General features: G+C 41.9%; 2 protein-coding genes across 5 annotated transcripts; one reads left to right on the top strand and one right to left on the bottom strand.

Annotated features, from left to right (window-relative positions):
* Positions 1-2389: 2389 nt before the first annotated feature.
* On the top strand, positions 2390-6288 carry tmem54a (transmembrane protein 54a). The gene is made up of 6 exons (XM_070919878.1): positions 2390-2529; positions 3789-3985; positions 4189-4248; positions 4570-4764; positions 4886-5023; positions 6037-6288. The coding sequence occupies exons 1-6, from the start codon at positions 2517-2519 to the stop codon at positions 6169-6171; spliced, it is 738 nt and encodes a 245-aa protein (XP_070775979.1). The 5' UTR covers positions 2390-2516; the 3' UTR covers positions 6172-6288.
* Positions 6289-6294: 6 nt separating this feature from the next.
* On the bottom strand, positions 6295-11702 carry LOC139297279 (probable histone deacetylase 1-B). Of its 4 annotated transcripts, none has more exons than XM_070919873.1 (14): positions 11605-11702; positions 10758-10870; positions 10538-10655; positions 10372-10446; positions 10137-10275; positions 9758-9899; positions 9583-9675; positions 9377-9485; positions 9140-9280; positions 8650-8758; positions 7995-8125; positions 7720-7890; positions 7537-7588; positions 6295-7450 (listed from the first exon to the last, which is right to left on the bottom strand). In XM_070919873.1, exons 1-14 carry the CDS (start codon positions 11654-11656, stop codon positions 7423-7425), a joined length of 1473 nt encoding a protein of 490 aa, XP_070775974.1. In that variant the 5' UTR covers positions 11657-11702; the 3' UTR covers positions 6295-7422. The 4 variants fall into 4 exon arrangements, with proteins under 4 accessions (XP_070775974.1, XP_070775977.1, XP_070775975.1 ...); XM_070919876.1 differs by having other exon boundaries at positions 7537-7585; XM_070919874.1 differs by having other exon boundaries at positions 7738-7890.
* Positions 11703-12214: the final 512 nt, after the last annotated feature.

Here is a 12214-nt window from a genome sequence, read left to right as displayed (position 1 = left end):
CCACAATGACCAAGGGGCCCATGCTGACGATAGCCTTGGCATCTGAAATGATATGGTTAGTGAGTCACTGTTGAGTTAGAGACTAGAAATAGCAATTCATTTTTACACCTTGTGACAACACAAAGCACTGACCTTCAGGAAGGTGCTTGACTGACAGGCCTTTACACTTGGAGCTACAGCACTCGCACACCTGTACAGTTCCACTTAGGTCCTCCCATCTAAAAACAGTAAAGTCCCATTAAGTAATGAAGATCACAAAATACAGTTTCATGTGTCTATAAATACCTTGACTGGATCACATTATAGTTGCAGGATTTAGAGCCAAAGGTGACACCCTGGTTTGAGATGAGGACACTACAGTGGATGTACAGCTTCAGGGAGGAGAAGAGAGAGTTCACAAGGTCATACAGCTGAACGGCAGAAACATGGGAGTGAAAACAATTTACAAAAACCCACCTCAGAAATGAGATAAGAGGTGTTCAGAACAAAATTAACCACATCCGCCCTGTCGGAGGCCACGAATTGTACAACAGCATGAGGAGATCCCAGCGGGGCTGTGCACCTGGCAGAGAGCAACAATATCACCGGTGATCAGAACATGATGGACAAACATCACAAATCAATTCCTGACTGGCTGCTTACCCTTTATTCATTATGACCGCATGCCTGGGTCTAGTGTGAGGCTCGGGAGAAGCAGAGACAAAACAGGACTGGATGAAAAGCTGCTGCTCAGGCCTGGTTTTGGCAGAAACCTGGACACGGACACCCTGGCCTCTTTTATAGATATTAGACACTGCGGTACTGGTCCAGGATGCTGCAGGAAAAATAAACATTTGTACCTACAAATGAAACAATTCAGCCTAACATATGTACTCATTATTACTCACGATTCATGGCATTGATTATGATGGTCTTGCTCTTCTCAGGTAGTGCCGCTGACATGAGGTTTGGATTATCGTATGACCTGAGAAGACATGCAGTCCCCTTTAGTATGGTTATTTGTGACCACTTACAAGTGTTTTCAGTTCAATAGAAGCACCTCTTTGGGATGCAGGAGATGTGCACTGTGGACGGCGTTTGCCACCAGGTACCAGGAGGTTTTTGAAGATTCAAGTGGAGAGAGTTGGTGAACATCTCCATGCCATTCTGCATCTGTAAGATAGTCTGGTCTCAGAAAATCCTTACATAGCTGTGGAATGACAATAACTAGTAAAGATGAGGCCAACTCACCACACGTGTAGTTCCACACTCATCCAAACTGTAAGTGAAGACAAATTCGTTTGGTAGCTCTCTGTTGGTATAGCAGCCATCACCCAACTGCATCTCCTCTCCAGTCAGTACGACACCGTAGGATCTCTTCTCCACCAGCAGAGTTAGCGTAGATTCATCGCAAAACACCTCCAACCTGGGAACACTCATGATGGGAGGTAATTCAGCGAGCATGTGAAAGTCAGGGATCCGACTTCGCCATGAGCTGAAGATGGTGTCATACGGAGTAAAGTCAAAAGGGCTCTTAAATGGAAAAGGCATGATGTTTTCAAAAGATGCAGGAAAATCTGGGGGAAATGTGGCATCCTGCTCTGTTATTGCTGATTGAACAGCAATAAAATGTCCAACAAAAAGGCAAAGAAATATCTCTATTGTCCCCATTGCAAAACATCAAAGTGGGCCAAGCACTCGGATGACTCTCCTACTCCAGGTGTGTCATTAAGAAGGTGCAGTGGAAGGAGGGACAGGTGCCGCCAATCAAGCTAATAAGCCTGACAGGCCACAAGGCAGCCGGTCAGGCTTTTATTTGCTTATATCCTTAGATTATGCCCAGGTCAGCAATACATCTCATGTGACTTTGTGATATTTTATAGTATCATGCTGGAGATAATAATACATAGATAACGGTAGCCTGCATAATACAGCTTTTAAAATAATTTTATTAATGGCATATTCAAAGGTCTCAAATGACTAAAGAATCAGGATGGCTAACTCTATGGACATGTAGCACAACTTACACTACACTGGTTTAGACATTTGGACAGCAAACAGTCATCAACAGCAACTCATCATAGTTAATAAGGTTCAATGGTTGATACCCGGCCTCCAGTCACTAGTAGTGTTGTAAAACTACAACAACACATTAAAAATCATGTAGCCCATACAGCATTTGGTTGGCTTATATATATATGATATATATGTTTATCTATTTTCTATTTCTTGTTATAATTTTGAAATGTGCTATTTTGAAGTATGCATAGTCAATCCAAATCCAAGCTAATAGCGAATGGGGACAGATGGGCCTACATAACTTCCTCCCCCTCACAAAGTAGTCTTATTGTACAGTGAACGTGCGTCGGGGCGGAGCTTCCGCGCAGGTAGGCGGAAGGTGACGCCTGCGTGTCCGCAGGTGTGCGGCAGCAGAGGAAGACAGCGACCCACCTGAAGAGGAGTGTCAAAAAAGCTGTCAGAAAATGACTTTAATACAGCTTGTACACTAATGTGACCTAAGGAGACACATATCCACCATGGTGAACTTAGGTAAGTTTTACTTTTCGCGCGTTTCACTGAAGTGACAGAGTATATGGGTATGTCTCGTGCTAAAGTTTTTTAGGCGTGGTCTGCGCAGTTGTTGACGGAGCTGAGAGGAGGAGAGACGCAGCTAAGCTACATTTTGTTCCCCGTGTTTGGCCGACGGAACTCAATGTAATATTATATTTTTTTGTGTTCATTTATGTCACTGAGGACCTGTCCAACTAATTGAGTTGTAAATATGTAAGTGTAGCCTTCTAGTTCAGAGTTTCACCTAAATAAAAGTGAAACTATTTGTGAAACTGTTGCATAGGCTCGCCTAGGATTCATGTGCTGTCCCTGTGTAACTATCAGAAAATCTAATATATTGGAATGTAAGATGTATTAAGTTTGTTAAGGTGTCTATACATTCACGACATGAATATGTAATTATCAGTATTATATCAGGCTTTTTGTTAGGGTCTGTTTAATCACAGTAGCAACATGTGTTGATGTGTGCTGGAATGGCAGCAAACATTTAAATGACACAATATTATGACCAAAAACAAGGTGAGTTTTTCCCACAGCACCCAGCTGAAGGCTTGAATGACACAGGCAGCAATGTGTTTCTACCTGAACCCTCGGGCCAGGTGGTGGTGAATGTTTGGACACCCCACCCAAAGCTTTGTCCTGTTTGGTTCAGGAGGGGCTTACATGGCCTATGGGTGGGTGCTCCACCTTTTTATACTCAGGGGAAGCGAACAAGCATAGTGCAACACAGCCCCCCCCCCCCCCCCCCCAGACCCCTCTGAATTGTCACCATAGCTGCAGCTTTTTGCAGCTTGCAGTGGATGAGATCTTCAGCCATCGCTGCAGGGGTCGAGGATAATTGTGGTAACTGCCTTGTTCTCAAGCGTTGTCACGGTGCGCTAACCACTGGCCCACTTCCTCCTGGCTTTGCTGAAACCACAGGACTGCAATGAAGTCAGCTCTCACACGAGTTCTCAATGTGCAGCAGTTACAGCTCGTTCTGTATTTCAGATCACAGTCAATAAACGTATGTGCATACTGTAGTTTCATCTTGCGTACTACTCCCTGTCAACATCACATACTGATGCACTCACAGCTGGTATTTACTCGAATATGGGATTAGAGTGCTTCGGCCTGACAATATGGACTGCTGTGCACACGATGTAAAGGGTTATCTTTTGTTTTATTTTGGCAGAGGTCACAATGGTCAAAACTAAGTCAAGATTGAGGTTAAAATACCATATTTGTGCTTCCTCTAGGAGTATGCTGTGCCAACATCAAGGACAACAAAGCCCTGATGAAGATGGGGCTGGGGCTGGTGCTGGTGGGCCATGTCAACTTTGTTCTGGGAGCACTGGTGCACGGTGCTGTGCTCAGGCACATCAACTTGCACAACCAGGCCCGGACCATGGTGTACGCCATCTCTAATGTCATTGCTATTGTGGCAGGCTTGGTGGTAAGTGTGCATAAAGAACTTAAAAGCTATTTGGTATTAAAATGGGTTTTTCATCACCAAACTGGAAAAGTGTTTACTACTTTGCTGCTGGAAACTCAATGTCAATGTGTGTAAATCTTTAATCCTTCAATGGCACCATTTTGTGGAGAAATATTGTATCATCTATCTGTCTTTTTTTTACTGAACTTCTTGTGCTCCTTTAGGGAATTATTGGTGGAATAACGGCCATTGTCCTGTCCAAAAACAAGAGAAACAGGATCCTGGTAAATACTGCTCCCCTCTCTTTGACACACCTTCTCCCTCCTCCATTCAGCACACACGTCTGTCGTTTGCTAGCTCCTGTCAGAACCTGCCCTTTGTTTTTGAGTGAGTGCATGTGTGTGGAGAAACAGATAACTATTTAAATAGGTAACATACACGTACAGGCAAATAAAGAATTCATTCAAATATTGGATGTCTTTTGTGTGGACTCACCTGTGACCTACTTGACATTGAAAAGAGTGTTATCTTGTATGAGGAAAAATGTGTTTGTTGTTTGTTTTGTTTTCACTAACTAATGTGCTCGTGTTATGTTGTCCTTGCAGCAGTGGGTCTTGTTGGTCTTCAGCTTCCTGGCAGGTCTTTTGACAGTTGCCTCCATCCTGGGCTTGATAGTTTCTATGGCGAAAGCAATTATTCACAAAGGATGGAACCTGCTAACGCACTGCACGTTTTCTGATGATGATGTCGGCTCCTCCAGCATCACATACGAATGCCCCTTTGACCCCACCCGTATCTATGTAAGTCGAATACAAATATTTATCCATCTGCAGTTTGGATATTGACTTGAAATTGCTGCAAAAAAAAGAAGTGTTTGTTGATCAGAATTAATGCGCTGTTGACTTTTCTTTTGTCCACCAGGGGACCACAATCATTCTGTGGGTGCTTCTCATCTTTATGTCCGTGCTGGAAATGGTGTTCTCCTTCCGCTGCTTTGCTGTCTGTAGTTCATTCCTTTACCTCTGTCCGTGCAGGAGGAGGCCGACCCGAGCTAAGAGGGTAAGCTGCTGTCAGATCACTGACCCTGCTTTATTTGTCCCAGGCAGTGTTTGTGTCTGCAGTGTGTGATAGTGCCAGTTGCTGTTATGTCAGCTTACGCTTACGTTCCTTTAATACAAGGCTAAGGAGTAGCATAGCAGAAAGTCAAGCCAAAGCAATGTGACATTGAATTAATATAGAAGCCAGTGGTGTAACTTGAAAGGAGCAGTGTGGTGAGACTGTCCCTCATGTCACGCTGTCTCGGTGCATAATTGCATGACTTGGTCTTGAAAGTGAAATCAAAGTAGAAAACTGAAAAAGCACACATCTTAAGTGGCTGAATTTATTTACCATCATTGGATTTCTCACCTGGTCCTCACAAATGCATATAAAAATTCAAATGTTTTGGGTTACAATTTACTTTTTGCAGTCTGAAAAACACATTCCATTGTTGTCTGAGCTGACATTTATTACCAGCAGACAGTTTTTACCCAGCCAGGCCAATGAACAGGCAGCTTTGTGGTCACTTGTTTAACATGTTGTATAAAATATGAAAATTGCAATTCAAACAGTATTAAACCCTTTTGTATGAGTTGTCTTAAGTTTTAATTGCAGCCCAGCACTGATACAGAAGGTCAGTGTATATTTTAGAAATAATTTTCATACTTGCCTTAGTTGCCATAGCCATAATGGAGTAAAAACAGCCCATGAAAAATGAAATATGGCTGTCAAGGATGTCATTGGCCAAACAAGTTTCACAGGTCTTCACATGAATTAACATTAAGATATCAAAAGGGTTCCCACACTGCTACTGTATATCTGAGAAAATAGTTCAACCTGGCGGCTAAATCTCAAGTGAAGGTTCCTTAAGATTGTTTTCAACTTTTTTTTTAGTTCTCTGTTGAGATTGCAGACACTCATCTGGTGTCTACTAAACTTTCTTACAGCATATATGAACTCAACTGATTAGTGGTCAGGTCCTGAATGTGAGTTAGCTTCTCTTTAATTAAAGTCCTATCCATGTCATGTGTCAGGTGCGTATCCAGACAGCTGATGAAATTCCATCATCGCCTCCAGCACAAGATCCAGAGGCCGATGTCACAGCTGAGCCTGTCGAGCAGGATGAACTGCTGGACGACGACCCTGTGGAGCAGAGCCAATGGCTCTGAAGCAGCTAAACCTAATGAGATAGGTTGCAAACTGCTGGGCGTAATAGATAAAATGCAACATCATTTGTGAAGTTGTTGTATTGAGTGTGTCTGTTACACATTAAATGTTTGACGATATTTGTGAGACTACAGCCAGCAAAGAAATGGCATCTTTATTTTTGAAATTATCAGATTTTGTTTGCGTGTATTGGTATTGAAAATACTTAGCCGTCACCCAGATCTTGATATTAAAATAGTTTTCTTTTTAAAATGCAGTTGTTGTCAATCATTTCATTAGACCAGACATCACATTTTATAAAATCCTATTTTGAAAAACTCAAAACTTTACAGAACAAAGTTATGTAACTTTTAAGGGCAATTTTTATTGGTGTTAAAAGTGTGGTCCACACACACTGGGGTCTGTCAGATTTAAATGACACTTTTACTCATGTTTTCAGAATACAAATATATACAACAAATGGATTCTAGCATTAGTCTTGCCACTTATTTTACACTGAGGCATTGAAGTCCAAATTTCAGAGGCATCTAAGCCTGACACTGACTATCACTTGACAGGACTCAACATTTTCAATGTTGTGAGGCAGGAGTCCCAGGAATTTGCCAAAGAAGATGTCAGTGTGTCAACAAAGGACAGATGCTAAGCTAAACTACATCCTAAAATATAAGACTGTAATTTACTTACACTGTGACATGTAAAAGGTTCTCAGGTATACACAACCCTTTTAACCACTCTGGGTGACCTTAGCAGGCAAGACCAGTGACACAAATGTATTACAGAAAAGGATCTATTGTATAAACATGCTTCAACTACATATCCAAAGACACAGGACAAAAGTGGGACTGAAAGACAAAACAGAGTAGCCAAAATATCTATGATTTAAATAAATTAAATCCATCAGATATATAAAAGCATACATGTACTACGCCATTTTTACAGAGTTGCTTCACAATGGAAAAGCAAATGTCATAGCATAAAAAGGTTAAAGATAAAAAAAAATGAGAAAGCATAGAAAAACAATACTCCAAAACACTGACTGACTTCGGTCAATTAACAGCAAGGTTGAAAAGGTGTCCTAGAAAATCATGTTAAGATCCCCGTCCCATTTTGAGGGAGTGGGGTCCCATTACAAAGGTACAAGTCCTTCATGGATTTCCACAGCAGCAGCCTGGAAAGATGATTCATCTAAAAAACTCTTGCTTTAAAATATCCGTCCTGGTCAGTTGCATTGGCATCATTGGCTGCAGAGGACTTCAAGGTGTCTTGGACTCCTCTTTTGGCCTGAAGGAGTAAAGAAATGATTAACGCTCTCAATAAGCCACTTCCTGGACAACATGGTAATAAAGTTAAAATAATTAAGTTCTCACTTTGACGTGTCCATTTTCTCCTCCTCTGGCACCTTCTCTTCTTCTTTTACTTCTATTAAAGTAAACAAACAAATTCATAGCCATCATAATAACACTGTCTGTATTATTTAGGATTAAGATCTCCTTATGTTACAAAATGACATGAGTAGGATGAGATGAAAATGGAAAAAAATGAATAGATACCTTTTGTTTCCTCCTCACCTTTCTTCTCCTTTTCTTCTCCCTCTTTCTCTCCTTCGGTTTTTGCTCTCTTGACTTTCTTGAAGCTGGCTGCGTTTCTGCGGCCTCCTTCGCCTTCATCCTCCGAGTCAGAGAACTCCTCCTCACACGCTATCCTCTTGTCATGAGCTCGGACTGAACAGAACAGAGGACAGGGTTAGATTAAACATGGAACCCTACTGTTTCGCAGGGTTAAGTGCAAGATGCTAGAGTGAATATGAAAGAAAACGATGACTTACTGGAGATGCGTTTGTTGGGGTCATCCTCCTCCTCATCCCCACTGTCCTCCTGTACGGCATCCTCAGGGATGGCCTGCATCTGAACTCCCGGGGCATGGGGCAGCATGCGCAAGTTCTCAAACAAACGCTGCCTAGAAGACAGAAAGCAAATTAAACATACCGACCACGAGTCTGGCAACTATTTCAGTTGCCATTCTCCTCCCCTTCCGCTAACTGCACATTACTGTTTTCAAAGTCTGTGGTTTTAACGGGTCCAGTGAGCTCCTCCAGAACTAAACTGTAAGTTGGCTTCACCTCTAGGACACAGATGATCAAGTTATGTTTGTCTTATGTAACAGTAAAAGTTGTAAAATCGCATAGTCTACATACGTCCTTTACTAATTTATGTGACATTTTCTTTAGCAGGGATTTAACCATTTTAATGCCACGGCTAGTCTCCCCACAAGCAAATGTTCCACCAAAGCAAATCCCCCCCAGACAGCATTTTGCAACAGCACCGTCGCTGCATCCTGGGCTTAGCGCCACCCAAGTCTATTGTGATTGGTTTAAAGAAAAACAAACAAGCCCCCAAAGACTAACTGACCACTTACAAAGCTGAAATCACAAACAACCTGAGACACAAACCTGCACCTAACCGGCACTTTCATGAACTCACTTGATCTTCTCCAGGTAGTCGTTGGTGTTCTGATTGGTCATGTTGGAGGGGCTGATGTGCAGCTTGAAGTCTGGCCCAAAGTACTCAAAGTAATCGTTGTATGGGAGCTCTGTCGAGTGGCAGGAAAATGTACACATTTCTTATCATTAGTGAATAGAAGTCATTTTATTGTTTGTATGAGGCTGCTACAAATGTTTCAAGTCTACTTTCTCTCTTTTCACTTGCTAATGTTGTTCCTTCTACAAAGCCTGCAATGAGTGTTTTTTTTAAACACTATGCGGTTATCTTGTGTAAAAAAAAAAAAAAAAAAAGTTGCCTTAAGATTGCTTCTCTGATGAAAAAGAAAAAAACTAAAGGTATTCAATGGACTTTGATATTAAACCGAGAAAAAATGTTTTTGTTTACTGATACAAAGTACTACCATCACAGAAAAATCTGCTCTCAAATGAAAACTAGACTAATTATATTCAGTGTGAACATAAAAACTCACCGTTGGGGATGGAGGTATCGAGGGCTACAGCAGTCTCATACGTCCAGCAGCGTGCCACGTTACGGATGGTGTAGCCTCCTCCACCCAGCATTAGCAGCGGCAGGTTGAAGCTCTTCATGTACTCCACACATTTGGCATGGCCTGAGCACACAGCAAGAAAAAACATTTTTCAATTGAGAGAAATTATTTAGTTTCTCAGTGAAACGTCATCAGGAGAGAGATGTTTCATTTACTTACCTTTAATGGTGAGATTAAAGCAACCCAGCCTGTCTCCTGACAGGGAATCAGCACCACACTGCAGAACCACTGCACTGGGTTGGTACATCTCCATCACCTTGGCCATGATCTGCACAAACAACAACATCCACACTCTCAAATACTTCTGTCCATCAAGAAAGATCTCAATTAACAAAACATCAGTCAAATAGTCCTTATTTACTCACAGGTTTGAATATGGCTTCATATGACTCATCATCAATCCCATCCCTCAGTGGGTAATTCACAGCATAATATTTACCCTTCCCAGCACCAATGTCCTGCAGAGATCAAGGCAAATGTCAACTCACTGTATGACTTTGACAATATGACTTTTATCTGTCAAATAATTTCAAGGCCTACCCTCAGGTCGCCTGTGCCGGGGAAGTACTCTCCATACTTGTGGAAGGAAACTGTCATAACGCGGTCTGTTGTGTAGAAAGCCTCCTCCACGCCGTCGCCATGATGGATGTCAATATCTATGTACAAAACTCTCTGGTGGTATCTGGAAAGAGGGGACAGAATCTTTAAGTCCTAAAACGAGAAACATCTTGTGGTCTTTGGCACTATGCTAATATGCTTATATTTACCATGGGAGACAAGACAAGACACATGGGAGAACAACTGGACCCTAAACTCACCATCAGTTTTGAAAAAAAGACGTGATGAACCACGCAGAGTATCATCCACTCATGCAAAACAAACATGTACTTGAGAGGCTATGATGGGCTTTTGTACTCACTTCAGTAATTCCAGAATAGCCAGTACGATGTCATTGACGTAGCAAAACCCAGAGGCTTCAGACTTCTTGGCGTGATGCAGGCCCCCAGCCCAGTTGATAGCGATGTCTGTCTGCTGTTTGTTCAACTTCACCGCACCGGCTGGAGCACAGTGAGGAGGCCAGAATTAAGAGCCTGATTAAACTGAATTTAACAGATTACTGGGGCAATGTAGTATTTAAAAGATAAACAACTTACCAACAGAGCCCCCTCCTGAGAGCTGACAGAACTCAAATAAACCATCAAACACCGGACAGTCCTCTCCCACATTAACTGCAAACCAAGGGCAGAGAAATAATCATAATAATATTGAACACAAATACAAGACTTTATGTACACAGACCACCTCTCTGACCAAACTTACATCTCTGCATTTGTTTGCTGTACTCTGACATGTTGTCCGGGCGAATTGAACGCAGAAATTTGATGTAATCATCGCTGTGATACTTGGTCATCTCCTCTCCGCTGGCTTTGTGTGGACGCTGAAACACAAGAGGACAGATTAGTTCCTGAGACACACAAAAAAAAAGCCAGGGAGGCCCAGTAATTTCACTCAGGAGCACTGTTGTTGCAATTTAACATACGTATATCTCCATCTTTCTGTAGAGGCCATAGTTGAGCAACAGGTTGTGAGTCATGCGGATTCGGTGGGGCTTCATGGGGTGTCCCTGACCATAGTAGTAGTTTCCAACATCACCTAAAGGGTAAACAAATAAAACACACCACATACGGTTATTTGAATATTTACATGCAGAAATTGAACAAATGTAAACAGTAAACAATCAATAATAAGTTTGTGTGCAGAACAGGTTCATGCAGTGGAAAGGTAGTGAGGGAATCCGACAACACCATCATGCAAGTCTGTTATGATCCTGCAACCGGACCTTTCACTCCAAAATATTTAAGTCAAATCGCCTCTATGAAACTATACAAACTACCCAGCTACACGTACAGGGTGGCACTTAGTTACACACAGCGCTTTACGTCGACTGAAACATCATTTTACGCCGAACTACCCGGCATTTGAAGGTAGCACGATGAGCTCTTTTAATGTTAGCTTGGTGTTGGCGTTAATTGTGGTGACAATGAACTACTCATACCCCCTTTGTTAGCTCTCTGGCTAGTAACGATAACTAATCAAGTTAAAGTACTAGCATCTGGTAGATAAACGCCTAAAATAGTATTTTGAGGGCAACCCGCGCATTTAGGGAAACCGAGGAAACACTATTATGTCATTAATACTATGTATGGACTCAACAACACTGTGATAGAGAGAGATGTTGAGAGCCGCCTGCTACTCGAGCTAGCTAGGTTAGCTAGCGTGCCAGGTTAGCAAGAGGTGAAATAAACTGAAACCTTTGTTGGCGCAAAGTGGCGGATTTCATTCATTAGTGCGTCCGCTGTCTAAAGTACACGCACACGAGTACTCACCGTCATAGTAGTAGCAAACTTTTTTCTTTGTTCCTTGGGAAGTAAGCGCCATTTTACTGGTCTTTGGCTGGCTTTCACCGCACACCGCAGGAGACAACAGCGACAAGAGGCGGATAGTTTGTACCGCGTCCAATCAATGGTATGTTATGTTGGCTGCTTTCAACAGGGGGCGACAGAGTCCGAGTCTGTCCCGCCCTGTGCACCGTGACGTCGTGTGTTGGAGGTGTTTTACTATGTAGCATTGTATTATATATATATATATATATATATATATATATATATATATATATATATAATGCAATGCGTAAGCAGCCATGTTAATGATGCAGCTGGTCAAGGAGAAGCCATTTTTTTTACTTTATATGCTGCTTGGTTGATTACGTCATATTCATTAAGTTCATACGTTTTTAATATAAAACCATAGAGCAAGTAAGTAAGTAAGAGTAAGTAAGTAACTCTAGCCATCAAATAAGAATATAGTGTAAAGGTGTCATATGTGCCTCTAAAATGTGGTCCAATAAAAGTATGACATAGACTGGAAGTAAAATAGAAGTATTCATGAACAGCACAAAACTGTACCTTGTTACATTTCACCACTGTTGCTCAACAT

This window comes from Enoplosus armatus, chromosome 15 (genome assembly GCF_043641665.1).
Source record: "Enoplosus armatus isolate fEnoArm2 chromosome 15, fEnoArm2.hap1, whole genome shotgun sequence".
Classification (NCBI taxonomy): domain Eukaryota; kingdom Metazoa; phylum Chordata; class Actinopteri; order Centrarchiformes; family Enoplosidae; genus Enoplosus; species Enoplosus armatus.
The sequence above is the reverse complement of the archived record's forward strand: the minus strand, read 5'-3'. Positions and strand labels throughout refer to the sequence as shown.

Bases quoted from the DNA above. Each gene is read 5' to 3' on its own strand.
- tmem54a (XM_070919878.1), top strand. The intron at 3,986-4,188 runs GTAAGTGTGCAT...GTGCTCCTTTAG, and splicing joins CTATTGTGGCAGGCTTGGTG to GGAATTATTGGTGGAATAAC. The intron at 4,765-4,885 runs GTAAGTCGAATA...TTTGTCCACCAG, and splicing joins TTGACCCCACCCGTATCTAT to GGGACCACAATCATTCTGTG.
- LOC139297279 (XM_070919873.1), bottom strand. From the start codon at position 11,656: ATGGCGCTTACTTCCCAAGGAACAAAGAAAAAAGTTTGCTACTACTAT. The intron at 10,447-10,537 runs GTAAGTTTGGTC...CTTGGTTTGCAG, and splicing joins CAGCAAACAAATGCAGAGAT to TTAATGTGGGAGAGGACTGT. The intron at 9,281-9,376 runs GTAAGTAAATGA...CTGTGTGCTCAG, and splicing joins CTTTAATCTCACCATTAAAG to GCCATGCCAAATGTGTGGAG.